We start from the raw sequence: 27,814 nt of genomic DNA, 5'->3' as shown, positions 1-27,814 counted from the left end.
GTCTTCTCAGTCTGCACCGGGGAACAGCATCATTTACCCGGTTCCCGGAGATCTTCGGTCAGCTCGATCTCCAACTTCAGTTGTTGGCAGGTGTTGTTCTCCACCTGCATCACGTTGTACAGTCGCAGAATCTGAAACCAACGGGGAAAGCCAAAAATTAGGCTTCTGTGTCACACAGTGGGTCGCAAAAATGTTTCTTCAGGTCGTTTGGCCATTTAACACCATTGCCAAAGCTGGCTACCTTTTTCAAACACATAAACTGTGTAAAAGACAGATCTGCACATGTTCCTTCCCATCAACACGAGTACCAGAGCTGGGCCAGCCCATATACCCTCCCTTCACCACAAGTGACAAAGCCGGGTTAGCTGCCATCCCTTCCCTTCATCACCAGTACTTGAAATGGGTCTATCCCAGTGGCGTCTGGTGACATTTGAAAGTGGTGAGGCGTAAACGTCAGGCATAACTTTTATATAGCAAATGATGTGAATACGTTCAATGGACAAACCTGGGGTCCAGGGTGAGTCCCTCTACCAAGAAAGAAATTAAAAAAAGATTGGCAAATTAATGTAGCGAGAAAGCAAGGCTTATAAAGCAGTGAAAACTTATAGTCTTAAACACATTAAAAACAGCCCCATATCTTCCTGCATTAATATGTTCAACAGTTACTGTAATGTGTAAATTGTACAGCATGACAACTATAGCCCTTTAAAATGTATGCTTGCCCATTGTCTTGCACTGCATGAAGCAATAACTTTGGAAAGATATGCTCTAGCCAGACTTCGAGAAGCACCCACAGATGCTGGCTGAAACCAGTCACATAAAAATACGGGCAGACAGGTCCTTAAGTGAGATGGAAAAAGTGGGGGCTCCTATAAAAGTACATGTGAAATAAGTTTCTGTGATTTCCATAGTGTGCCACCTGACCAGTATTTTGGTTTTTCTCTGAGATGTAACTTTACCCAGATACATGACACAACAACTGACATACACCCAAAGACTGTCAGTATGATTGGCTTTGTCACTGGGTGTTGGCTGTTCAAGATACATGAGTAACAACAATGATTTCTTATAAATAACTAACATTGACATTTTTTGCATTCTGAAATAGTGTTATGCATACACACAATTTTGTTCCTAATGTACATAATTACCATCAAACAATAACCAATGTATTTTCAATATATATAAACAATGTTAACAAAAAATATATATCAATATTTTTATACAATAAATTATTTAATATACATTTTTTGAATATCATCTGTTTATTTGGTGTTTATATCACCTATTTTTGTTTTTTTCGCCCACATTAGCAACTGATTATCGCCTTGCCTTAGGCATTCATTTTTTCAATTGTATATTTCCTTGTAGAAAGGCAATCTTATATTGTATACAGGGGCCCCGTTCTTTTCCAAACTCATGGACAGAAAGGCATACAGGAGAGTTGAGCTCAACTTGAGATCAAAAGCGTCTCAGAGCGAGAGCCGCCTTGGAAACTCCAGCGTGCAAAACTGCTGACATTGTATGTTCTCTGCAGTGGCGAACAGATCTAACCAAGGCTGTCCCCACCACTGAAAAAGACCTTGCACCACATCCGGTAGAAGACACCACTCATGATACGCTAGGCATCTTCGCCCTGGCTTGTAGAGAACTGCCAGTTGTTGAACCACCGAGGAAATGCCCTGAGGTTCCAGCCATGTCGAGCGACGCATGGCCTCTTGACAGAGGGTCAGCGACCCCACCCTGCCCTGATTGGCGCAATACCACATGGCAGTGGTGTTATCCGTGAACACCTGCACTAGTCTACCCTTGATCGAAGGATAAAAGACTTTCAGTGCAAAGTGATCGAAGGATGAATGGCTTTCAGTGCCAAACAAATTGACCGAAGCTCCAACAGGTTCATATAGAGCTTGTACTCTGCCAGAGACGTGAGGCCTCTGATCTCCACCTATCCTAGATGGCTGCCTCAGCCCAGGAGTGACGCATCTGTCACTACTGTCAGATCTGGTTGGGGAAGGGAGAGGGGTCTGCCAAGGACCCATTCACGGTTCGTTAACCACCACTGCAGATCTTTTTCAGTACCCTTTGAGAGCTGGACCATGTCAGACAGATTCCCCTGCTGCTGTACCACTGGAACGTCAGGTCCCACTGCAGAGCCTGCATATGCAAGCATGTGTCACAAGCAGGATGCAGGAGGCCATGAGGCCCAGCAGCCTCAGAGTCAGTCTCACTGAAACTCAGGATAAAGGCTGAAATATCAGTATCATAGCCTGAATATCTTGGACTTGCTATTTAGAAGGATAAGCCCGAAACCGCACTGTGTCCCGAACAGCTCCAATGAAAGGGAGCATTCGAGAGGGAGTCAGGTGTGACTTCAGCATGTTAATATTGACCTCCAGTGAATATATTAAGTCGGACATAGGCTGGCGGTGGGAGACGACTGCCTGGGGGAAGTCCGCCTTCAATAACCAGTCGTCGATATAGGGTAATACTGGCACCCCTGATCTCCACAGATGAGCTTCAACTACTTAGATCATGTTGGTGGATACCTGCTGGTAAGCCCAAAAGAGAGCACGGCAAACTGAAAGTACTCATGGCCCACCGTGAACTGCAGGTAACACCTGTGGGGAGCAGAATGGGAATATGGAATATAGGTCCTGCAAGTCCAACGCTACTATTCAGTCTCCCGTATTGAGGGCAGACAGAACTTGAGCAAGCATTTTGGATTTCTCCTTTTTCACGAAGAAATTGAGAAGGTACGGTTCTAGAATAGGAACACAACCTTCTTGTGAAGCTCGAACCCTCTCTATTGCTCCCTTGGCCAAGAGAGCTGTCACTTCCTGGTGGAGTAAGGAGAGATAGGCCTCCATCAGCCTGTCGCAGGTGGGTGGCATGGGTGGAGGGGTGGTGATGAAGGGGAGGGAGTAGCCCCTTTGGACAATCTGGAGAACCCAGCGGTTAGATGTTATCGATCTCCAGTGGTGCTGTTGACGGAGTATCGTGCCTCCCCCTGATTGTCCATGATGGTTGAAGTGTAAAGTAAAGGGGCTTGGAAACTGCAGCTACCGGGGGAGTGGTGGACTGGCCCGACCTCTGGCTGATGACCTACATGCTCTATGAGTACCGTGTCCTTGGCCAAGCCAGGCCCGGAAAGCTTGTGTATTGTGGTTGCTGGTCATGTAGAGAAACAGCTGGAAGCCCCTTTGTGGACACGAAGGAAGCAAAAGGCAGACTGGGGTTGGCGAGGGGTCATGAAAATGCCCAAGGACCTGTCCATAGCTCTGCTTTCCTTAAAGCACTCCAGCACTGGTTAAAGCTTTGTTTTCAAAGAGATTGGAGCCTGGACATGCACCGAAAAGCCAGTCATCCTTTGCCAGCCATCATGCCACACATGAAGAAACTGCTCTGCCTAACAAGTCGGTCATTTCAAGCCCATTACAGATTGTGAACTTAGCTGTGTCCTTCCCATCAGCCATAACTTGATAGAGTATGGCTTGGGCCTCATCTGGGACCATAGACAGCACCTGTGAAACAGGATCACAAAGTAACGGCCGAAAATGCATGTGGTGTTCATGGATCGCAGTGCCAGGCTGGTGGAGGCAGACATTTTCTTGCTTAATGTGTCCATCCTTTTGAATTCCCTATCCAGTGGTGTGGTACTGGTAGGGAATGCACCAGGATTTACTCAGGAAGTGGAGGCTTGGAGCACTAAGCTCTCCAGGGTAGAGTGCTGGGTGAGGAAATTGGGTTCCCATTGAGTGGGGCAATGGTGGCGGGCAATTATCCTGTTCACAGGAGCCCGTGTGCAGGGCTTGAACCAGGCCCCAAGCAGGATGTCTGTGAAAGCTTCATTAACAGAGAGGAGGTTCTTTGGGGGTGACTACCGGCTGAAGCACCTCTGTCAAGACGTTAGTCTTGACAGCCACAGAGCATAGCTGAAGATCCAGGACTTTGACCGCCCTCTTAAACACCATAGCAAAGGAGGCTCCATCCTCCATAGTAACGGTAGGTGGAGAGACTAAGCGAGTATCTCGAGAGGTGTCCAGTCGACTGGCATTCGCCAATTCCTCACACCAATCCACAATGGGGTACAGGGGCTGGTATTCATAAGGGCCCTGTGGGTCCGGCCATTCTTCTCCAAGTCAATCAATCAATCAATCAATACATTTGTAGAGCGCGCTACTCACCAGTAGGGGTCTCAAGGTGCTGGGGGAGGAGGGGGTGCCGCTACTGTTCGAAGAGCCAGGTCTTGAGGTGTTTCCTGAATGTGAGGTGGTCCTGGGTCAGTCGTAGGTGGGCGGGGAGGGAGTTCCACGTCTTGGCCACCAGGTAGGAGAATGATCTTCCTCCGGCGGTGGCTCTGCGGATCCGTGGTACGGTGGCGAGGGCGAGGCTGGCAGAGCAGAGTTTGCGTGTTGGAATGTAGAACGTGAGGCGGTTGTTGAGGTATTTGGGACCTATGCCGTGGAGTGCTTTGTGTGCGTGGGTGAGGAGCCTGAACGTGATCCATTTGTTGACGGGGAGCCAGTGCAGGTCTCTCAGGTGGGCTGATATGTGGCTGTGGCGGGGGATGTTGAGGATGAGTCATGCGGATGCGTTTTGTATGCGTTGGCGTCTTTACTGAAGTTTGACTGTGGTTCCTGCATATAGGGCGTTTCCGTAGTCTAGTCGGCTTGTGACGAGGGCCTGGGTGCCCGTCTTTCTAGTTCCAGTAGGGATCCACCGGAAGATCTTACGGAGCATGCGCAGGGTGTTGAAGCATGAGGATGAGATAGCGTTGACTTGCTTGGTCATCGTGAGAGAGGATCCAGGATGAATCCCAGGTTGCGTGCGTGGTCAGTGGGTGTCGGTGCGGTGGGTGGCTGTCAGTGCGGTGCCCAGTGCTGTGGGCCACCAGGAGTCGTCCCAGGCGGATGGGGATGGTCCGAGGATGAGGACCTCTGTCTTGTCTGAGTTCAATTTCATCCATTCCGCGATGTTTTTCATTCCTTCCTGGAGGTTGGGTTTGGCGGTGGCTGGGTCTTTGGTGAGGGAGAGTATCAGCTGGGTGTCGTCGGCGTATGAGACGATGTTGAGGTTGTGTTCGCATGCAATGGTGGCGAGGGGGCTCATGTAGATATTGAAGAGGGTTGGGCTGAGCGATGAGCCTTGGGGTACGCCGCAGATGATCTCGTTGGCCGCGGAGTGGAATGGAGGGAGGCGGACTCTCTGGGTTCTGTCGGAGAGGAACGAGGTGATCCAGTCCAGGGCTTTACCTTGGATCCCGGCGTTGTGGAGGCGGGTTATTAGGGTACGATGGCAGACTGTATCAAAGGCGGCTGAGAGGTCTAGGAGGATGAGGGCGGTTGTTTCCCCGTTGTCAAGCAGGGTCCTGATGTCGTCGGTGGCTGTGATGAGGGCGGTCTCGGTGCTGTGGTTGGCTCAAAATCCGGACTGGGATGGGTCGAGGGATCCATTGGCCTCGAGGAATGCGGTCAGCTGTTATTGACGATCTTCTCGATAACTTTTGCAGGGAAGGGAAGAAGAGAGATGGGGCGAAGTTTTTGAGGTCTTTAGGGTCCGCTGTGGGTTTCTTCAGTAGGGCGTTGATCTCTGCGTGCTTCCAGCTCTCTGGGAAGGTGGTGGACGCGAGGGAGTTGTTTATGGCGTTCCTTAGGTGGGGAGCGATGATGGTGTCGGCTTTGTTGAAGATGTGGTGAGGGCATGGGTCGGAAGGAGAGCCGGAGTGGATGGTGTTCATAGCGTGGGCGGTGTCTTAGGTGCTGATGGGAGTCCAAGCGCTGAGGGTGGTTGTAGGGGGCGTTGGTTTGGTGGCTGGGGGCGCAGTCTGGGCACCGAAGCTGTCGTGGATATCGGCGATCTTGTGGTAAAAGAACGTGGCGAAGGAGTTGCAGAGGCCTTGCGACGGTTCGATGTCGTTGCTGCTGGCGCTGGGATTGGAGAGCTCTTTTACGATGCTGAAGAGTTCCTTGCTGTTGTGTGTGTTGTTGTCCAGCCGTTCTTTGAACAATGTCTTTTTGGTGGTGCAGATCAGCTGGTGGTGTTTGCGGGTGGCGTTCTTGAGGGCTGTCATGTTTTCTGTCGGCTGTTCGCGGCGCCAGGTTTTCTCGAGGGTTCGGTAGGATTTCTTCGATTCTTTGAGGTCGTCAGTGAACCATGTTGTTTTCCTGTTGCCGGGCTTGCCTGGAGGGTTCTTCAGTGGTGCAAGGGTGTCGGCGCAGTTGACGATCCACTGTGTGAGATTGCGGGCTGCATCGTTGGTGTCAGAAGTGTTGATTGGTGGGTTCTGGCTCAGTTATGTGGTTAGCTGGTCTGCGGTGACTTTGCTCCAGCATCTACTGGGGATCTGTTGGTGGGATGCGGTCTTCTTAAAGGTGAAGTAGATGCAGCTGTGGTCGGTCCAGTGTAGTCCGGTGGAGTGGCTGAAGGCAACCTGGCTGCTGGCAGAGAAGATGGGGTCAAGCGTGTGGCCGGCGTAGTGGGTGGGGGTGTCCACCAATTGCTTGAGTCCGAGGTTGGCGAGGTTGTCGAGCAGGGTGGTGGTGGTGTTTTTGTCATTGTTGTTCTCCAGGTGGAAGTTCAGGTCCCCTATGAGGATGTAGTCTGATGAGGCGAGGGCATGTGGGCTAATGAAGTTGGCGATGGCTTCACTGAATTGTGTGCGTGGGCCCGGGGGTCTGTAGATGAGGGTTCCTCTGAGGGTGGTCTTGGGGTCGGTGTGGATCTGGAAGTGTAGGTGTTTGGCGGTGGTGAGGGCATCTTCGGAGTTGGTCGTGATACTGATGGTGTTCCTGTAGACGATGGCGATTCGTCCTCCGATTTGGTTGACGCGGTCCTTTTGGGTGATCTTGTAGCCATCCGGGATGGCTATGGCGATGTCGAGTCCTAGCTCATATGAATAAGGCTCTGGCCCCGGCCTGGATGGCATGGCTCCAGCCACACCAGAGTCAATGTTGGACGATGCCCCTATGGGTCTGGGTTGGATTTGGGGATTATAATGGGGATGATGCAGCCGGAGGGCTTAAGCGGGTATTGGTAGCCCGATAATGAGGTGCATGGATTCATAAAGTTCACGAAGTTGGGCGCTGAGACAGCCTAGGTTCAGGGTCAACCGTGAAGTCAGGCCTTGAGTGTAAATGCTCCTGTGTGTCGTCGGTTGACTTTGATGGACAGGGCGAAGTTGATGATTTTTTCAACTTCTTACTCTTCTTTTTGTGGGACTTACCAGAACAATACGACTTTGACTGTGAAAAAGATCGATGGCTCCGTGACCAATGCCCGGACCTTCTTGTTGACTGGGATCAAGACCATCGTGGCATAGCATGTTGAGCAGGAAGGAGCATGGGGGATCGCTCCCTCAAAGCGTTTGGGTGCATGGCACAACAATCAACGCAGGTTTTGGCACTGTGGTCACACTCAAGGCACCAGAGACAAACAAGGTGAGGGTCATCTCAAACATTTGTTTGTGACATCCAGCCTTCCTTGTTTACATCCCTCCCACACCAGGAGATCAGTCTAAAAAAACGTTGACAAAAAGTTGAAAAGAGACAGTCAAAAAACGACTGAGGGTAGCTCCATCCGGATCTGTCCTGACTGGCGTGGAAAGAAAAGAAGTGAGGTCAGCATGTTTGGGTGGCACTTATATAGACACACACACACGTCACTTCCAGCTAGGACAATACTATGCAAATCTGAACAGCGACCCCTACTAGTGCGTACAGATACTGTTCATGAAGATTTTTCAGATCCAGTCTGACGCCTGGGGATAATCTTAGGTTAAGGAATCTACGGCTACAAGTCTCTGTCAGATACTAGGCTCACTCCACCAGCTAAGCCAAGAACTAGTGACTAACGCCAAAGGATGCCTACTGCGAGGGCCCTGACTAACCATACCTGCCAGCCTCATAGTGCACATGGTGCATCTGACACGCACCGGCCTTAATGGGGTGAGGAAAACCAAAAATTGCCTCCCAAGCAAGGTATGGTTCCCACTCATGGACGAGATGGTAGTGACTATCATACATTTGTGACAATGGTGCAAAGTAGCTGGTCCCCTTGACCCACCAGTGCCTGTGCTTACAGAACATAGCTGTCAACAATTGTGGACATGTGCCAGCCTCAATTTTGTCTGCCTCCCCTTTGCGCGGTACACCATGGTCCTAATAGATGATTACACCAAATACCCTGAGGTGGAAATTGTGACCTCTCAGACAGCCAGTGAGACCCTGCCAGAGCTCGAGAAGATGAGGTCCAGACAGAGTTGTTGAAAGAACTCAGGACAAAAAATGTTCCACCCTTTCTCAGCCAGGAATTTGCAACATATGTACACTCTTGGAACACTAAACATAAGAAGGTGATCGCACTGTGGCCCTAAGCAATGGGGATGCCGATAGGTTCATGTGTATGTTTAAGAAAGTAGTTTGCGTATTTCATGCTATCTAACAAACACTTGAATGGGCCATATACGCCTATTTACAGGAGTCCTGCCAGACACCACATTCCACTACCAACAGGCCCCAGGACATGCCATCATGGGGTGAGTGATAGTGACCTCCCCCCATTGACGACCACCAAGCACTGCAGAAGAAGAAGGCTACCAATCAAAGGGGGAGCATCCACGGAGGGGCCAGAGAGCCCGAGAGTCAGATATTCGACCAGGAGATCCAATGTACATTAAGGACTGGTATCCTTAGAGCAAATTTCGAGCTCCCATTTGAACAATACCTGTGTCCGTTTGCTTGCGCCAGATGGCAGAGACACTCTAAGGCATGGGCAAATAGGGCCAGGCCCAGGGCCTCAGCCGTTCAGGAGCATCCTGATAGAGCCATCTCTGTCTTTCTCTGATGCCTTTAAATAATTATTTCACAGATTGTTTTAAATAACGTTTTCCTTTCGTTTATTTTTAATGTGGGAGATTTATGAGAGCCTATTCCAGACATGTTGCTGAGAAATGCTTATGTTTTTCAACACCATGTAACATTCATAAAACAATAATTTTGGATTAAAACTGAACTTCACATATGAGAAATGGGTGCGGTCACAGATATTATTTACAATAATATTAGTTAGCTGCTGCGGAATTGTAATACTGAAAGTAACCACCACTATTTCTGAGTATTAGATAAAAACACATTTAAAATATGGACGAGTTTGCCTGTGCACTGTCAATAACCTGGCCAAAGTGGACATAAAAGCTGAAACTGGATCATAAATTCAAAGCTGGTCTGAATTGGTGCCCCCAAAATCTGCTTTGCCGATGGCCTCTGAAATACTTAAGATGTCCTTGGACAGAGGTCTGTGCGAAAAAAACAGCTGGGAGACCCCAGGGGCTGCAATCCTCCCAGGATTGGGCCTGGTATTTAGAGTGCCCTCACAAGTCCTGTGCAAGGCACCAGTACAGCCGGCTTCTGACTTTGGTCTAAGCTTCACTGTACAGATGACGTAGGATCAGAAGCTGTGCAGGTCCAACCAATGAGAAGAGAATGGGGCCTCCTATATCCTTCATCGAGGCAAGGGGAGGGTTGGGCTCTCAAGAGGTATATGGATCAATCTGAAGGTATAGGGGAATATGGGGGCTTCCAGAGGAGGATTCTACCCACCTTGCAACCGAGGCCACACCTATGCAACTTTCCAAAGAAAAACCTTACGCTTTTGAACTGTTATAGCTCCAGTTTAATGCAAGGGACCAAATTTACAAACGCAATCTGTACCGCAAACATACATTGTAGGTGCAGGAAAATGAAGGGGCATGGAGTCAGGAGGGCTATATCTGGCTGAGATTACTCTTTGCCCGACTCATTCGTTATCAGGCTATTAAAAATATTCAATAGAACATCCTCCTTCCAGCAACCAGATGGCACGCTTGAACTATTTAATAACACCTAATGCTAGTCGATGATGGTCACCAAAGCCGCATGACACCACCAGTGACGCAATAGCTCTGAATTAGTATAAATGGCCCCTCCGGGAACTGGATGGACACCCTCAATGATGCTCATGAAAGACTATAAGTCACCTTCCCTTATAATATTACTCTCTTGTACTATTAATTGTTTAATATTATTTTAAGTGATGCCTCTGGCCCTTAGAGAGTGCTCACAAAATGCCACTTGACGCACTAAACCTCTAAGGCCTTGATTACAGGTTAAGTAATATCACACCACATATTTTCAATTCCGCCCAGTAAATGCGGGTTTGGCACCCACAGTGATACGTTTTCTTCCATGTCTTGCTGAATTGTTCCATAAAACTCAGAAAGAACCTCATATTTGTCACCACACTCACTGCCAGTGTGGTGAAGGACAAGGCAGAGTGACTTGAGCTGTAATTCCCTCTTCTGTGAGACAAAGGCATCCAGCTCCATTCTGCATCCAAGGCTGCCATCTTGGATTATGTAGTCCATTAGCCATCAAACGTCCTTCCTGTCCCAGTTTTAACATATCTGAGGATATATCAAACCAATAAAATGCACTAACTAACTCATAGGGCACACCAAGAAACTTTACTTGACTCGTACAATCACTCCATTGCGGTATCCCAAACAACATAAACCAATTTCTTGACTGTGGAATTCGATAAATCCATTCAATAATTAGAAATAAATGTCTGAGGATGTTCCCAGGTTTCTGCCCTAAAAATCTCAAGAAGTGAATCACCACCTGCCTCAGTCCAGGAGGCTGAAAAGGGTCACCTAGAGAAGACCTGTAAGCCTGAGTAAAAAATTCCTTTCACCCACCTACTTAAAGTAGGAGCAGGCACCTTTTCCCATTTGTTGACTGCTCCGTATGAAACAAACCAGGAATTAGACAGATTAAAAGGTTGTGTCTTTGGGATTATATTAACAATTCTGATCTCAAAGAAGATGGAAAAACCGAAGCACTCTTCCTTCGAAAACTGATATCTCGACTACACTTAGGAATGAATTTGGGATCTACTTGAAGTACAACCCTGTATGGGAAAAACCTCAAAGAAGGGAACGTAATCAAAAGGTCAGATAACTCCCTCGGTCTTCTGGCAGATGTAATCGTTCAGAAATAAGTGCTGTAAAGTAGCATCTTTCTGTGGTTCAAGCTGAGTCAACAGAAGGCCCATTAATCACTATCACCAAACCACAGGTTGGACCCATATTTGTGAATGGCTGGCTCCTGAGTCTAAAACTCTTAAGAAGGAAAGCCACTAGTGTAAGAATCATGAGAAATCCTGAGATGGACTTCTGAACGCCTGTATTGCTAACCACTAAGCACTGAGGGTAGCAGGAGCTTGGTCCTTGTCAAAACCCTCTTTCAAGACGTCAAGGACTTAAAACGATTAATGGAATCTGGGGCCACCGATTTCCCAGAACACCAATATTTAAAAGAACCCTAATGTTACTTGTAAGATTTCAATGTAAATGATCTTCTGGAGTTTTCTATATCCAAGGCCACCTGATGTGAGGACCTCAACTTTTCCAAACATAACCTCTCCATTTCCAAGCTGGCAAGTTCAGCCTCTTGAGAACCTGAAAGTCGAGGATGGAAAAGAAACGCGTTACTTACCTGTAACAGCAGTTATCCAGTATTGGTGTCTTTCATAGATTCACATGCCTGAATCATTCCCCGTCGTCGAGACGGGAGCCTCCGGTACATAAAAAAGTAATGTCCTATAGACATACATAGAGAAAAATAGGCCTAAGGGCCTCCCCTTAGCCGCCTATCATAGTCCTTATGTAAAAAGGACCAAACTCCTAGAAACAGCCAATCAGCTATCACCTCCCTCTAGAACCTTCCTGGCAGGAGCCTCAGTCCCTCAGATTTTCGTACGCACCAAGCTAGGTAGGCGTAATATAGTTAGAGAGAGGTGTGAGTCCTTCCAGGGGAGGCGGGAGGGTTGCATGTGAATCTATGAAAGACACCAATACTGGATAACTGCTGTTACAGGTAAGTAACGCGTTTCTTATCCAGTATTAGGGGTGTCTTTCATAGATTCACATGCCTGAATCAGAGTAGTTAGCAATACATTATGCACATTTCTGATGTAACATGCCATAAAGGTATTTGAGATAATACAGCATTATCATAACAGTTCGAAACATTGGCATACATCCAAATAGAAAAACAGTAAAGAATGTGCATACCAGGATGGCGGGATGTTGGAAGGCTCACCTCACTGGAATAGATGGTGAAGCACCGCCTGGCCCACTGCCGCATCCTTCGTAAGTTCGGCATCCAGGCAGTAGTGTCTGGAGAAGGTATGCGGTGACTTCCACGTCGCCGCTCTACAGATGTCCAAAATCGTCACTCCAGCGAACAGCGCTGCTGATGTGGACATCGCTCTGGTGGAGTGTGCTTCCACCCTGTCTCGCAACGGCCGTCCGGCCCCTTCATGGCAGAACGCTATTGCAGAAGAGATCCACCTTGAGATGCTCTGTTTTGTTAGAGGCATACCCAGCCTTGGTCTGCTGTAGGCCACAAATAGCTGCAAAGACTTTCTGAAGGTTTTTGTCTTGTCTATATAAAACTTAAGACACCGTTTGAGATCCAGAGAATGGAGCGTCCTCTCTGCTGCCGTGGTAGGGTTGGCAAAGAAGGAGCGTAGGACCACCGGCTCGTTGAGGTGAAAGTCTGAAGGCACTTTCGGTATGAACTTGGGATTTGTCCTCAGCACCACCCTGTCCTGTTTGAACTGCATGAAGGGCTCCTGAATGGAGAGAGCTTGCAACTCGCTGACTCTCCTGGTAGATGTGAGCGCAAGTAATAGAGCCGTTTTCCATGAGATGTACTTGATGGAGGCTCGGTGAATGGGCTCAAAGGGGTGCTTCATGAGTTGGTTAAGGACCAAGTTGAGGTGCCATGTCGGTGGGACCCGTCGGGGCCTTGGAAAGGACCTATAAAGACCCTTAAGGAACTGTTTAACAAGTCTGCTGGACCAGAGAGACGGGCCTTGAAAAGTCCTGGTAAAACGTGAAATTGCCGCTAGATGCACCTTTATGGATGCATGCGCTAATCCGGACTGTGCCAAGTGCAGGAGATATGGCAATATCTGCTCGGGTGTGATATGAAGTGGTCTCAGGCCCTTCTCCGAGCACCAAATGCAGAAGCGCTTCCATTTGAGGGAGTAGGTTTTGTTGGTACTGCCCGCCCTCGCTTTTGCTAACACATCCCTGCAGTCCTGCGGGATGTTCAAATGGCAGAACTCTCTGTGCTCAGGAGCCAGGCCGATAACCTGAGCGATTGGAGGTTCGGGAATTGCACCTGCCCTTTGGACATTGTCAGCAGGTTCGGGTGCTGTGTTAGACGAATCGGCGTCCTGATGGAGAGGCGATGAAGGTCCGAGAACCAGTGCTGCCTCGGCCAGTACGGGGCGATCAGAATTAGAGTACAGGGCGCCGCCTTCATCTTCCTGAGGACCCTGGGAATCATCGGGAACGGTGGAAAAGCGTACGCAAATACGCTGAACCAGCCTATGGAAAAGGCATTTCCGAGCGACTCCGGTTGGGGATGCCAGCTTGCGTAGCTTGGGCATTTGGCGTTCTCCCTGGTGGCAAACAGGTCGATTCCTGGGACTCCCCATTCCGAGAATACGTGTGTTAGTGCACTCTCGTCGAGCTCCCATTCGTGGGATAGAGATTTCTGCCTGCTTAGGGCGTCCGCAATGGTGTTGTCCTTTCCCGGGACGTAGTCCGCCCTGAGCGTAATCCCCTGGAGAACAAGCCAGTTCCAGATCTTCTGCGATTCGCGCGATAGCGTGAGCGAACGCGTTCCTCCCTGTTTGTTCAGGTAATGCATCGTCGTGGTGGTGTCCGTTCTGACGAGCACCTGGGAGTTCTGGATGCGTGGTAAAAAGGCCTGCAGAGCTAGATACACAGCCCTCAACTCCAGCAGATTTATATGGAGGCGTTGCTCCCAATCCGACCATTTGCCGCTGACTCTGAGGTCCTGAAGGACAGCTCCCCATCCCGCTAGAGATGCATCTGTGGTGATCACCAGTGGCGCTGCTGGCAGCAGGAACGGAAGTCCTCTCGAGAGGTTTCTGGTATCCTTCCACCACTCGAGACTCCTGGATATTTGCGGTGTTATGCTTATAATGTCCTCGAACGAACCTGCACTCTGAGTCCACTGGTTCGAAAGCGCCTCCTGCAGTGGGCGCATCCGCAGCCTGCAGTGAGGGATGAGTAGTATACAGGAAGACATCATCCCCAGGAGTGACTTGAAGGTGCGAACCCTCAGGGATTTCCTTGATTGCACCGTTTTGGCCAGGGATATGATCCTGTGTTTTCTTTCGTCTGAGGGAAATGCTCTTGCGCATTCCGTATTCAAGGTAGCCCCGAGGAAGGTGATGCTTCTCGTTGGGGACATATGTGATTTCTGAAGATTGAGCGTCAATCCTAGATGTTGGAAAAGATTGGTACAAGCGTTGAAGGATTTGGTTGCGCCTACGGCCGTAGGCGCCTTGACCAGCCAGTCGTCTAGGTAGGGGAAAACTTGGTGACCCATTTGACGTAGGAAAGCTGCCACAGGAGAAAGGCATTTGGTGAAAATCCGCGGAGCGGATTTGAGGCCAAACGGAAGGACCTTGAACTGGTAGTGTTGTCCTGCCACTTCGAAACGTAGAAACTTTCTGTGCCCCTTGAGTATCGGGATGTGATAGTAAGCATCCTGAAGATCCAAGGATGTCATGAAGTCTCCTTCCTCCAGAATGCCTAGGATTTCTTGGAGCGTCACCATCCTGAACGACTGACTCTTTAGGAAAGAGTTGAGTGCTCTGAGGTCCAGGATGGGCCTCCACTTCTTTTCTTTCTTGCGTATCAGAAAGAAACGGGAGTAGAATCCCTTCTCCCTCTGAGCTGATGGAACTCGCTCGATTGCTCCCTTCCTCAACATCTCCGATATTTCCCGGAGCAGCAGCCGCAGATGTCTGTGTGGAGACCTGCGGGGAGGGGTTGCAGGCGGGATGGCAGTAAATTCTAGGGAATGGCCGAATCTGAGGAGTTGGAGCACCCAACGATCTGATGTGATGATGCGCCAATTTTTTAGGAAATGGGTCAATTTTCCTCCAATTTGTGAAGAAGAAGATGGTAGCTGGACTGGCTGGAGTAAGCGGTCACTGGCGTCCGCCGGTGCCCCTTTTCTGGTTCTTACCCCTGAAATTGGATCTTCCGTAAGATGATTGTCGGCCCTGTTGTTGCTTTTGCTGGTACTGGGTCTTATTCTGGAACGAATATGAGGACTTATTCTGGAATGATCCTCTGTAGGAAGACTGACCTCTAGACTTGTTGCCCCGAAAGGACTGGTTCCGTGCCTGCAAGGTTCCAAGCGCTCTAGCCGTGTCCGTGTCCTTTTTAATGGCTTGGAGCGCCTCGTCAATTTTATCTCCGAATAGATGCTGCCCATCGAAGGGCATATCTAGCACCTTCGTTTGCACTTCCTGCCTGAACGATGTTGCTTTGAGCCATCCTTGGCGGCGCAGGACTGCAGCCCCAGCCAGTTGACGGAAGCCTGTCATGGCTACATCTATGGCGCAGTCGATGATCTCTGCCGCAGAAGACTGGCCTTCAGAAAGGAGTGCCTTCACCTCATCCTGTACGGCACTCGGAAGTTCTGCTAAGTATGGGGCAATATCCTCCCAAAGTTGGCGGTTATAACGCCCTAAAAGGGCTATGGAATTGGCCACCTTGATGGTCATTGCCGAAGTGGTTGAAAACCTTTTGCCTATTGTGTCTAACTTTCTGCCCTCCTTGTCTGGTGGTGCTGACAGAGGCGAGGATGGATTTCGAGAATTTTTCTGGGCCGCTTGGGTCACGACAGAATCTGGCTTTGGGTGGCCAGTCAGGCAAGCTGGCGCCGTGGACGGTGCTTTATACTTCTTATCCAGGCGCGGAACGACCGCAGGAACTGAAGCTGGCGTCAGCATCAACTTCTTTCCCTGGTCCCAGAGGAAGTCAATGATAGGGATAGATTTGGTCGTCTTCTTCGTCTGCTCCTTAAAGTCATGGAGGAAGCATTCGGTTTCCTTCGACTCCATGACCATATGGAACCGCGTCGCAGCCCGTTCCACTAGCTTATGAAAACCACCGATATCCACAGGTGGTGAATCCGCCTGGCGCGGTTGTGGGGAAGGTGGTGAAGATGCTACATACTCCTCCTCATCCTGGTCCGTCAGGTCTCCCTGGACCTCCCCTTCCTCCATCTCCTCAGCCTCCTCATCCGTTGAGTCTATCACCTGAGGTGGCGGCTCGTGGCAGACCTGCGTTACCGGCCGTGATTGCCTTGGGGCTGTCGCTGGGGGGTTTGTAGCTGGCACTGGGACCCCTGTATCCTGTCTTGGTGGTTCCGGGAAACGTTGTTTGTAATCCCTGATAAGGAACTTGAGGTCCTTAACTATTGCCAGAGGGAGGCAGACCATTGGGGTGACCTCCGTGCGGACTTGTTCCTGGACGGGGCGCTCCTGCGCGCTTGAATCTTCCTGCTCCTCGTCCGTGCTTTGGCATTTGACAAACAGCTCGGAAGGGGAAGTAGCCTGTTGGAAGAACTCTTCTTCAGATTCTTCACTCTGCAGGATCTCCAGAGGTAAATTGGTTTGGACCTTGCTTGGAGATGTTGTTTCCGGGGTAATCTGTGGTCTGGAAGCAGATCCTTGCACAGAAATCGCCGTGGTTTTCCGTCCCACGGACGACGACGACGTTCCCGTCGACGGCTCGGCTGTCACCAACGGCGTCCCCATCGACGACATTTTCCTCGTCGACGAAGTCCTCGTCGACGATGTGGTCGTAGACGATTCAGTCGTCGTCGATGCCTTCGTCGTCGACGCCTTCGTCGTCGACGCTTCCGTCGTCGATGCTTCCGTCGTCGACGCTTCCGTCGTCGACGCCATCGTCGTCGCTTTCGTCGTCGACGCCTTCGTCGACGATGCCTTGGTCGTCGACATCTTCGTCGACATCTTCGTCGACGATGCCTTCGTCGTCGACGCGCTCGTCATCAATATCCTCGTCGTCGACTCTTCCGTCGACGGAGGGCTCCTCGTCGACGAGGTCCTCGACGGGACTATCTTCGTAGTCGACGATGATTTAGATGACGGTTTTAAAAGTATAATAGAGGAGATAGGGGTACCTGCAGATGATGATGATGGAGTCGTCGTCGTCGACGAGCGGGCCGACACCGCTGTGGACGTGGACACTGTCGTCGTTGCTGTGGAGACATGTCCTGATGGCCTTTTTTGCGCAGAGGATGGTGTCGCAATTTTTGAGGCCGACAGAGTAGGCTTCTTGAAAGTGAGAGAGATTTTATCAGACACTGAAGATTTCGAAGATCTTGCCTCTGAAGACTTTTTGTGCGTCTTCTTAGGAGGCGCGTCTGAGGGGCCAGGAGATGTCACTCTCGGCCTCTTCAGGGAGACTTCCGAGGCTCTGGAAAAGCTCGCCTCTGAGGACACCACACTGTCTTTGTCCTTGAGCCTGTCCAGCCAGATAAGCAGGCGGCCTTCCCTGTCTCTCAAGGTCTTATGTGGAAAAGACCTACATATTTTGCAGTCCTTAGGGATGTGGTCCGGGTAAAGGCAATACAAGCATAGTTCATGCTTGTCGTCCACATGAAGCCTCTTCTTCCCACATGAAGAGCAAGCCCTGAAAAGGGCTTTCTTCTGGGAGTCAGACATGCCAGGAGTTGTAGATGAAATAAACACTCACTGCAGCAAAAAGAGGCCTGAAGTAGTCAGCGTTGAAATCCTGAAGAAGAAAGTCACCAAAAACCGTGAATAACCTGGTTTGAAAGGAATCCTGAGGAGAACTCAGGCTGGAGACTCCCTAGCACAACGTGCGGTAGAAAATCTGAGGGACTGAGGCTCCTGCCAGGAAGGTTCTAGAGGGAGGTGATAGCTGATTGGCTGTTTCTAGGAGTTTGGTCCTTTTTACATAAGGACTATGATAGGCGGCTAAGGGGAGGCCCTTAGGCCTATTTTTCTCTATGTATGTCTATAGGACATTACTTTTTTATGTACCGGAGGCTCCCGTCTCGACGACGGGGAATGATTCAGGCATGTGAATCTATGAAAGACACCCCTAATACTGGATAACTGAAGGGGCAGGAGGGGGATGAAAGGGAGATGAAACTGAACTTCTACTGCCATCTCCAAGATCAAGCGATACCATCGACGTCATGGCCAGAATGGAGCCACTATCATCACCTGAAGCTTCTCCTCCTGAATCTTCTGCAGCACCTTTAATGGGAGGAGAATTGGAGGGAAAGTATACAGTAGATGTTGAGGCCACAACATTGACTGCAAAAGGACACCAAGCATCCGAGAAAAAGAGAGGGAGCATTGCTTCTGGAAGGCAAACAGGTCTATCTTTGGGGGCCCAAACCAAACTGTTGTATCTGTTGTAAATGAAAAAGAGAAATGGAAGGCAAACTGCGACTCAAAGCATGTGCCTGAAAATTCACCTTGCTCTGAACGTAAACTGAACTCACAGCCAACAGATGATCTACTGCTCAGGAAAAGTTTTTAGTGGCCAGGTCGTTAAGTCCCCAACTCCTTCTGCCCGCCTGATGATTCGGTTAACAACTTGCTACTGATTGTCTGTTCTGATGACCAGATGAAACCCTTCAAATATGACTGGAGAGCACTGACATTTGGAATATGTGGGTACTGTTCCTCAAAGTGGTCAATTGGATATCTTTTCCCAGAAAATGAGGAATATAGGATATATCCATGTCTTTCCATTATTTCATGACAATGTCTCTAAAGACATCATGGAATGGAAGGTTGTCAACTGTAGAGGAGCAACACTGTGTATAAAGCTACTCTTGCTTCTGCTGGTTCTGTTTAAATTCCAACACATTTTGAATATACCAACACTTTCTACAATTGCGAACCTTGAATGTAGCTCTTTTTATGGTCAGACTCCTGCTCCCCATCCAAGTCTGCCCTAGCCCTTTTTACAGCTGGTTCATTCAAAGCAGGGTCGACTGTCTGCTTAATAGCTGCAGAGTCCCTCTAGAGATCTGTTATACCTCCTCATCCATAGGAGGCTCAGGGTTGTTACCTTGCTGGTTTCCTTCATGTGTTCCATAGTAACTGAAGTAAAATAACACCTATAGAACAAACTGTAAAAGCTGTAAGACTGAAACAATGAGACCTTCCAACAACAGGCAGCAAGTCCCAGCCGTGAACAGAAGAAGGAATACATCCTGTTTATATGCAGTTGCCTGGCTATCAACTCTTGTTACTCGAGATGCTTGAGCCAGACAAAAATGAGGCAATCGAATATCCGGTCGCTTGAACAGGAACAGCACATGACCAGAGTGGGAGCACCACCACATGCTGGTATCTGCAAGACTACCTCCCCATACCAAGACTTTTCCCTACCCCAGCACCGCGAGAACTGAGACTTGGGAGTAACTGTCACAACGTGATGAACAGGGCAGTAAGTACATAAGAAATGCATTCAAAGAAAACATGCACAACGTACTACAACAAAAGGTTTACTTATCTGTCATACCATTTAAAGGTCGACAGGGAACAATTATCAGGAGATTTGAGAGGAAAGGGAGGTACTTTTACAACAAGGTCAGTCAACGTAGAGATAGGACTGAAATTTCAAATTTTGTTGGGTTTACTTTAGTAGTGACCTGTTGGAAGCAGACTCCTCATGTATGCTAATACTGAGACAGGGAGGACGGACGATGGGTAATGCAGTCAGTGACAGTGAAGGTTCCATTAAGGAAAAATCTACAACAGAAGGTAGAAAGAAACAGAGGGAGGGAGAGCAAAGACGGACTGGACCTCCTGTATTTCGAGAAGTTTGTAGGGATGGTTATAATTTGAGGTGCCGCAATAAGATTAAAAAGTCGGAACAGGATCAGCATTCTGACAGCCGTTCTAAATGTTCTTCTCAGGTCATTGATGATAAACAAGCAGAGAGAGTGAGTCTGTCCCAGTGCTGAAGAAAAGAAGAGTATAGCAGGAAAAGTGGAACAAGACGAGAGACTGAAGTCAATGTAAAGAGGGAAGAGAAAGGGTTGGGCCCTGAGACTCCAGTTAGAAAGAAGAAAGTAGTAGGAAAAACATGCAGAAATAGCTACGGATACTCTAGAAAAATAAGACAACGGGCAATTCTCCAAAGGTTTCTGGTGGCTGATACTAGTTGAGAGTCCAGATAAGCATTTAAATCCTCCTGATAAGAGTTTATTTTCTAAAGATACAGATTGAAGGGGATATACAATGCATCATTAAAGCAGTCTTCTCTCCGCGTTCGAGGTTTTTGATATCATACTAGCTGAAAATTACTTTATTAGTGAAGCACCCGGAGGAGTGGGGGAGGTTTAGAGTAAGTAATTAGGGTAGCTTTTTCTCACATAGTACCCGAAGATATCAAGGAAATTTACACCAGTGGATGGGATGTTAAACAGGAACCCGGCCTCATACAGAAACCAAGTGGGGTGGGATAAACCCTCTATTGCACATGTTAATCCCTTACGCAGTGAGCATCAATACCCTTTAAACCCAAAGGCAAAGCATGGCATAAAATCCAAGTGAAAAAAATTACTGAGGGGAGCTCAATCGATTTGTGTTATGGTGCGGAAAAGAAGGAACTGAGTTCAGCATGCTGGGGTGCTGCCTAAATAGGCACTGCGCATGTCACTTCTGGTGAGGATGATGCCAAAGACAAACAACCCTCCCTACCACTACACAATGGGACTGCTCAAAAATTTCCAGATCCAGTCTGATGCCTGGGGAATATTCCAAGGTGAAGAATCTGCGAGTATAAGTCTCTATCAGATCCAAATCCACATACACGATATAGAGCATCGAACAATTGGAAGAAACAATATTTTCAGTTTGTAACGATTCACCTATTACATGGTTAATACAAGGCATTATTTCTGTAGTATTCCCTTCTACTGTGAAAGCTGATGCCAATCCAAGTCTGAAGAAAGAGGAGCCATGGTTGATGCATGTTTTCCCTTCGAGGCAACACTTGCTCTCGACTGCTGATAACTACAGCGTTTATCTGTAAACTTCTGTTCAGTGCTCTGATTCTCCCTAAGAAACTCTAGATGCACATTACACTATTCCAGCTCTCATAGTATAGCACATATAAGTAGTTGGTAAATTTTATTTGCATGATTAATAAAAAATCTTACAATTACTACATTCTTAGAGAAAACGCACCAATTAAAAATAGTTCAAAAGTTTTTTAAAAATAATTTAAGGGCTAAAAGGTTTTCTTAAATAGACATAAATACAATATATAAACATTACATCAGACCGTCATCTTTCCAGAACTTAATATAAATAGTGTCAATTAATATTTCTATAACTTATGCATGATATCATAAATTTAGTCCTAAATTTTGTCCTTAACTATTTTAGACTTCCAGATTTCCTGTGACCAACTCACAGGTATCCAACTTCTTTTTAACAAGTATTAGAAATTTAGTAAAATGGAAAATCATTTTAATATCCGTTGGTCTAAAACAGACTACTATGGCGTGTCTGCAGGTACGAACACCTCTGTCAATGAAGCAGTTTTTCAAGTATTGTTTTCTTTCCGCCATCATTACTGCACATATACAAACAAGATGTAAAATACTTTCATCCCATAAATTGCATAATCTGCACATAGCTTAGATGGTCTTAACCAGGGCACTGCATGTTTTAAGCCAGGAAAGTTGCCAAATCGTGCTTTAATAAAGGTGTTTTAGTTTCTACTGACCATGGTATTTCTAAGTATGGTTGGACCTTAAGACTTGTATATTCCTGGACCAACATCCATGCGTGGGATCTCTTAATAAACAGTTCTTTATCTTTTAAAAGGGACAAATGTTTAACTGATTTGTTAATCATTTTCTTAAAACTTTGTAATGTTAAGGACATTTCCCAAATTTCAGCAACTGACAGTTCTTCAAGTACTTTTTGTAGATATTTATGGAAGGACAGTTTTTTATTTTGTTGCATTTCTTTCCACAAGAATGTGCACATTAGGTTATTGATATTAGTTTTAATTTGTCTCCAGGTCTTAACGTACTGACCCATTCTTGCATATTGTTGATTACAAAAGCCAAATTCTATCCTTATCTGAGCAGGTGATACATTAGGTGGAAGCCGAAATAGATGTTTAAATGTATTTGTAATAGCATTATTTAATAATGCAGAATCCATTCCACACAGTATTTCACTTCCGTATGTAAGGCTTGGGAGCAATTTCGCTTTTATTACTTTTATTAATGGGGTATAAGTTGGACCTCCCAAGGAGCTATAAAGTAGACGAAAAGCCCCTTGTAGACTTTTGGCTCTTTTCCTCACCTCCTTTTTATGGAATGTAAAGGTTCCTTTCTCGTCAAATAGTATCCCAAGATATTTGTAACATTGTACTTTTTCTAGTTCCCGCTTTTGGTGCTACCATTTGTATTGACTGTCCTTCCTTTTCTTGGTACTAACTTCCATTACTTTTGTTTTTGTTTAGGTTATAGTCATTTTGTTCTCAATTGAATACATTGGTGTTTTGTTTATTAATCGCTGTAGCCCTATCCTTGTTTGGCTTAGCAGAACGACGTCATCAGCGTATAATAAATTTGATATTTGTTTCTCCGCCAGCTTTGGTGAGTCTGCTAATTCATTGTTCATTTCAAGGGTAAAATCTGATAAAAATAGGTTAAATAAATATGGGGCTAAAACATACCCTTGCTTTAGGCCTTGAGTTGTTTTAATTTTCCTCGAGAGCCTTGAACCATTCCCTAGCCGGACTCTTGTCCAAGTATCGGTATATAACAATTGTATTGCATTTAAAAGGCTGGAGCTAATGCCACAACGATCCAATTTCCTCCATAAAACCTGCCTATTCACACAGTCAAAGGCAGCTTTAAAATCAACAAAACATAAATATAATGGCTGTTTTTTTATTTTATATTTTTCCATTAAGATTCCCAGTGTTATCACATTTCTTGTTGTACCTTGCCCTTGTACAAAACCCGATTGTTTTTTTGGAATTAAATGATTTTCATTAGCCCAGTCAATTAATTCCTTAAGTAGAACCGATGCAAATAATTTAGCTCCAATATCTTGGAGCGTGATTAGTCTGTAATTGGATGGGAGGGACCAGTTCCCACTTTTATATATAGGAGAAATAATAGATCCCTTCCATGACTCCGGAACTGTTTTTGATTGGAGAGCGTGGTTAAAAACTGGGGTTAGATAGCTTGACCAATATGAAGATTCCTTCTTATACAACACTGCAGGAATCCCATTAGGGCCTGGGCACCATTGGATCTCTGAGTCTTTATTAATTTACATACTTGGTTTTCTGTTATGTCTATTGAGTTGTTATTCTTTTCTCCTCCTATTCCTTTTATTGCCCTATCAGTAGGATTCTTAGCCATGTTAGGGGTAGGATTCAAATGCATATCTATAAACGATACCCATTCAGATTCAGTCACTGTTGATGAAGTAGATTTGCTTCTAGATCTACTCAGTTTGTTTACTAAAATCCAGAAGTCTCCTGAATTACTCCTTTTGCAAGCATATAGAGCTTTCGCCCACAACAATTGCTTTTCTTACATTTTGTCCTTCCAGACCATTTTCCTACCTTCTTTATTTATCCTTTTAAGTTTCACTATGTAAGCTAAATTAACTGGGAACTTTTTTACCAGTCTCAAGATTCTGTTACGTTCTTTTTTTAATTGATGGCTTTCAAACGAAATTTTCACCAATGAACGTGCTGGTTTATTTCTCCACTGACCTTTGTTAGCATATTTTTTAGATTGACTGGTAATTAATTCCTTGGTGAAGAGAGACCATTTTTCAACAGCGTTTGAGTAATCTCGTTCAAAGTAAAAATCAACAATTGCCTGCGCAGTGTTTGTAATAGAATCTTTGATGCTATCTGACCAATAAAGTTTCTTATAGTTTACTGTCGCTATTTCTCCCGGAAGTGTCATATGGTTTTCATATCTTAGGCCATTTAGGTTTAACTCAATTAGTTGTTGGTCATGGTCGCTTATATCTGTTCTCTCTATCTGGTAAGAAAAGATTTTATGAAATAGATTCAACGATGCTGTGGTATAATCTATTCTAGACCTGTAATCCCCAGCTTGGAAAGTCCATGCAGGTGGTGAATCCTGAGGAAATCGACCATTTAGCACTCTTGGACCTATAGTTTCTAATTCTTTTACAAGAGTCTTAGCCATTTTTTCATTGTTTTGTTCCCTCGTAACCGTTGTTAATAAAAAACTTGGAATTGACCATAAGTAATTTTGCCTTTGTATATCAACATCTCTAACGTAAAACCATAGCATATTCATGTTATAATCTCCGGTAATAATGAGCTCAGGTTGGGTATCATTATCCAGTAGCTGCAATATCATAATTATCAAATTGGTCGCCATGGATCTTCGTGTCTTAATATCGGGATGAATGTATATGTTAATTATTACAAGAGTTTTAGTTATATTTTGTTCCTTGTATCGTATTTTAACAATTAGATAATCCTTTTGACTTTGTGAGTCCATTTCACTTTCTATTTTTAGATCAGTTGATATAAAAGTGGCCAGACCCCCACTTGGTCTGCCATAGTTACTAGTTCTCCTAGCTAATGAGTAATAGCCTTTATACCCTTCTAATCTAAAAGGGACTAAAGCCCAAGTCTCTTGTAAACAAATGATTTGAAAACAACACAGGGTAGCTAGTTGATTATTTTGAATCTTTGCTTGAACTCCATTTATATTTCAAGGACATAATCGGACCCTTTCGTTCATGATTGTTGGCCCCCTTAAAGGCACTTCAGTTAATAGATGTCAGTCCTGCCTGACATTATGGAGAGCTGCTGTTAACCAACCTTATTTGACAGTGTAAAGTAGTGGGTCTCCTTTTTTTTCCTCTAATGATTTTAAAAGATGCCCGTTGGTCATTCCTATGGGGTTTTTTAATACTGAGTACTTCTTATTATTTTCTCAGTTCTCATTTGATTATGATTTTGTAATTTTGATGAAACAAAGGGGCTAGGATAGGAAGGTTGAGGGGGAGTTGTTATTTTTATTCCCCAGTCCTGAAAGAGTTTATGTTCTTGCATAATAAGACTAGAAGCAGTAGATGATGTCCAAGTTACTAATGTCGATTCTTGATTATTGTTCTTAATTGTGAAGAATTCAATTGATTCTATATCTGTACATTTGATTTTCTTCAATGCGGGTACTGCATTGCACAATTTTAATATGTTTCCACGATTCAGAATATCATTGTTACCCCTAGATTTATATTCCGGCGTAAATATTACCTGCACCGCTCCATCCTTTTGATCTGGATTATTTAATTCCCTTTGTTGCAGGCTTTTATCACCTTGAGCATGCTCAGTAAACCTTCCATTATGATTACTAACAGTTTGAGACCATGATTGTTGATGATTGTATAACTGCTTCTTTTCGGTTCCCAGATCTTGTGGTAATTTAATATCCTTCCCGATTTTTAACAAATCTCTATTCGTTTCATCCCCACTGGTACTCTCACTCTTTGATCTTTTTGTTTCCAATTGTGAATTTATTTTCCTCCTGTTTATTATTTTCCTCCATTTGCAGCATTTCTATGGACTGATTTTTCCCATTCTCTGACATTTTTATACTATCAGCTTGCTTATTTGAACATTTATTTTTCATAACTGCTTGAACCTCCATTAGATCCTTATTAAATAGAGGGTAAAAAGGTTTTGTTGGAGACATTTGTTTACCATCACCTTCGCAATCTGATATTTGGTCGTGGTTATTTCCTGTGTTCAATCTCACTATACTCGATGTGTTTGTATTTTTTGTACTTTTAGAAACTTTGTTTCTTGCTTTCCGCAGTTTTTTTCTCTTTCTTTTTGTTAGATGAACTTCCGGAGCTGCGTCTGTCACTGTTGATTGTGATGAACATAAGTTTATTACTTCTTGGTCTTTTGTTATATCAACTGTTTTTTCTTTAGCAACCACATTATTGTCTTTACTTTTTATTGTATCTTTAGAATGGCAGTCAATCTTAGTGGGTTGAGTTCCCACAGTAGAAAATGTCCCTTTTACATCGTCAATTATTGTTTTTAAAACATCCGGAATGGTAGCCAATTTGTTAATTAGTGGGGCACAACTACACTCTGCATATGTAGATATTGGCTAAGATTGTGCCCTTACTATTAAAATTATTTAGCGTCATCTTCTGCTCAATTCCGGCAACAGAGGAAGCCATAGTGCTCAGGAGATCTTTTTGGACCTCCATTTTGTTGGACTGATATGTTAAGCCTTCCAAGGTTAATTGCGAGGTTTTGAAAAATAAATCCCAAATTGCTCCAGTGTTTCCACTTCCTGGTACCTATTTTCTATTTTCTATTTAGGGAGTTTTGTAAAGCGCTTGGTGACGCACAGCGGCGTGTCCCCGCGCTAAGGAGCGGCTGCTAACCGGAACCTACAGATGTGGATACTTTACTGATCGAATAGTGCAGTTTTGAGCTTGGCTCTAAAGATTAGTTCAGATGGTTCAAGACGCAGTGATAAGGGTAATGTGTTCCATCTGACGGCTGCAAGGTACCTAAAGGATCTTCCGCCCATCCGTGCTCTAGATACCTTGGGGACAACAAGGCGTCCTGAGCCAGAAGATCTGAGGGAGCGGGACGGTTCATAAGGCGTCATGCAGAGGGCTTTGAAATCAACCCTACTTCTGATCGGGAGCCAGTGCAAGGACCGAAGGGCCACCGAAGATGCGGCTCTTCTGGGTCTAAGTACTAGCCTAGCAGCAGCATTCTGTAGGACCTGTAAACGGCTCAAATTCTTTTTCAGAGTCCCTAGATAGAGTAGGTTGCCATAATCCATCTTTGAGGTGACTAATGCATGCACAAGGGTTTGACGGGCCTTTACCGGTAGAAACTTCAGTGCCTTCCTGAGACTTTTGAGGGTCCCAAAGCATGATCCGACCACCCGGTTGATCTGAGGGCCGAAGGATAGGTCGGAGTCGAACCAGATGCCCAAGTTCTTTGCTTTCAGGCACGGGATAGGTGTTGAGCCTAGGCATGGAGGCCACCATGCCGACGTCCACGCAGAACGGTCTCCCCCTACGACAAGCACCTCGGTCTTATTTCCGTTAAGCTTCAGGCAATTAGCGGACATCCAAGCAGCTAGGTCTTGCATATAGGCTCTGAAGGTGTCCGCCGAAAGATCGGGTGCGCGCGACAGGGAGATCACCAGCTGCGTGTCGTCGGCATAGGATACCATTCGGAGGCCGTAGCTCTCTACCAAGGAGGAAATCGGGGCTACATAAAGGTTAAAAAGTGTTGGGCTCAGGGACGAGCCCTGCGGTACCCCCTGGTCCAGAGCGATTCGCTCAGAGTAATAGTCACCCTGCCTCACTTGGAAGCCTCGGCCTATGAGAAATTAATAAATCCATTTCAGCGCTGCCCCTCTCACCCCACCTTTGCTCAGACACTGTAGCAAGATGGAATGTGCCACAGTGTCGAACGCCGCGCTAAGATCTAAAAGGATGAGAGCCATAGTTTGACCCTCGTCAGCGCCCTGCCTGAGGGTTTCGGAAGCCCTAAGAAGGGCGGACTCCGTGGAATGGCGTGGCCGAAACCCGAATTGAGTCGAATGAAGGAGGTTGCTGTCCTCCACAAATTTCATTAGCTGCTTATTTACTACCTTCTCAGCTATCTTCGAAAAATAAGGCAGGAGAGAGATGGGGCGTAGGTTATCCAGCTTGTCGAAGCCAATATTGGGCTTCTTCCGGAGATGAAGCACCACAGCCTGTTTCCAGTCCTCAGGTAAAGAACTGGAACGAAAGGAGACATCTAGCAAATGCCTGATGTAGGGTTCTAGTGTCTCTAGGCTGT

General features: G+C 46.3%; 1 protein-coding gene across 1 annotated transcript in view; it reads right to left on the bottom strand.

The window, feature by feature from the left end:
• LOC146869315 (complement C4-like) overlaps positions 1 to 27,814 on the bottom strand; it is a 529,345-nt gene that overhangs the window by 82,671 nt on the left and 418,860 nt on the right. Inside the window, exon 33 of the mRNA XM_085634104.1 lies at positions 38 to 131. Within this exon, the coding sequence (XP_085490230.1) occupies positions 38 to 131 (94 nt within the window). The remainder of the gene's footprint in view (positions 1 to 37; positions 132 to 27,814) is intronic.

The sequence above is a fragment of the Triturus cristatus genome, chromosome 1_1 (genome assembly GCF_964204655.1).
Source record: "Triturus cristatus chromosome 1_1, aTriCri1.1, whole genome shotgun sequence".
Lineage (NCBI taxonomy): Eukaryota > Metazoa > Chordata > Amphibia > Caudata > Salamandridae > Triturus > Triturus cristatus.
The sequence above is the reverse complement of the archived record's forward strand: the minus strand, read 5'-3'. Positions and strand labels throughout refer to the sequence as shown.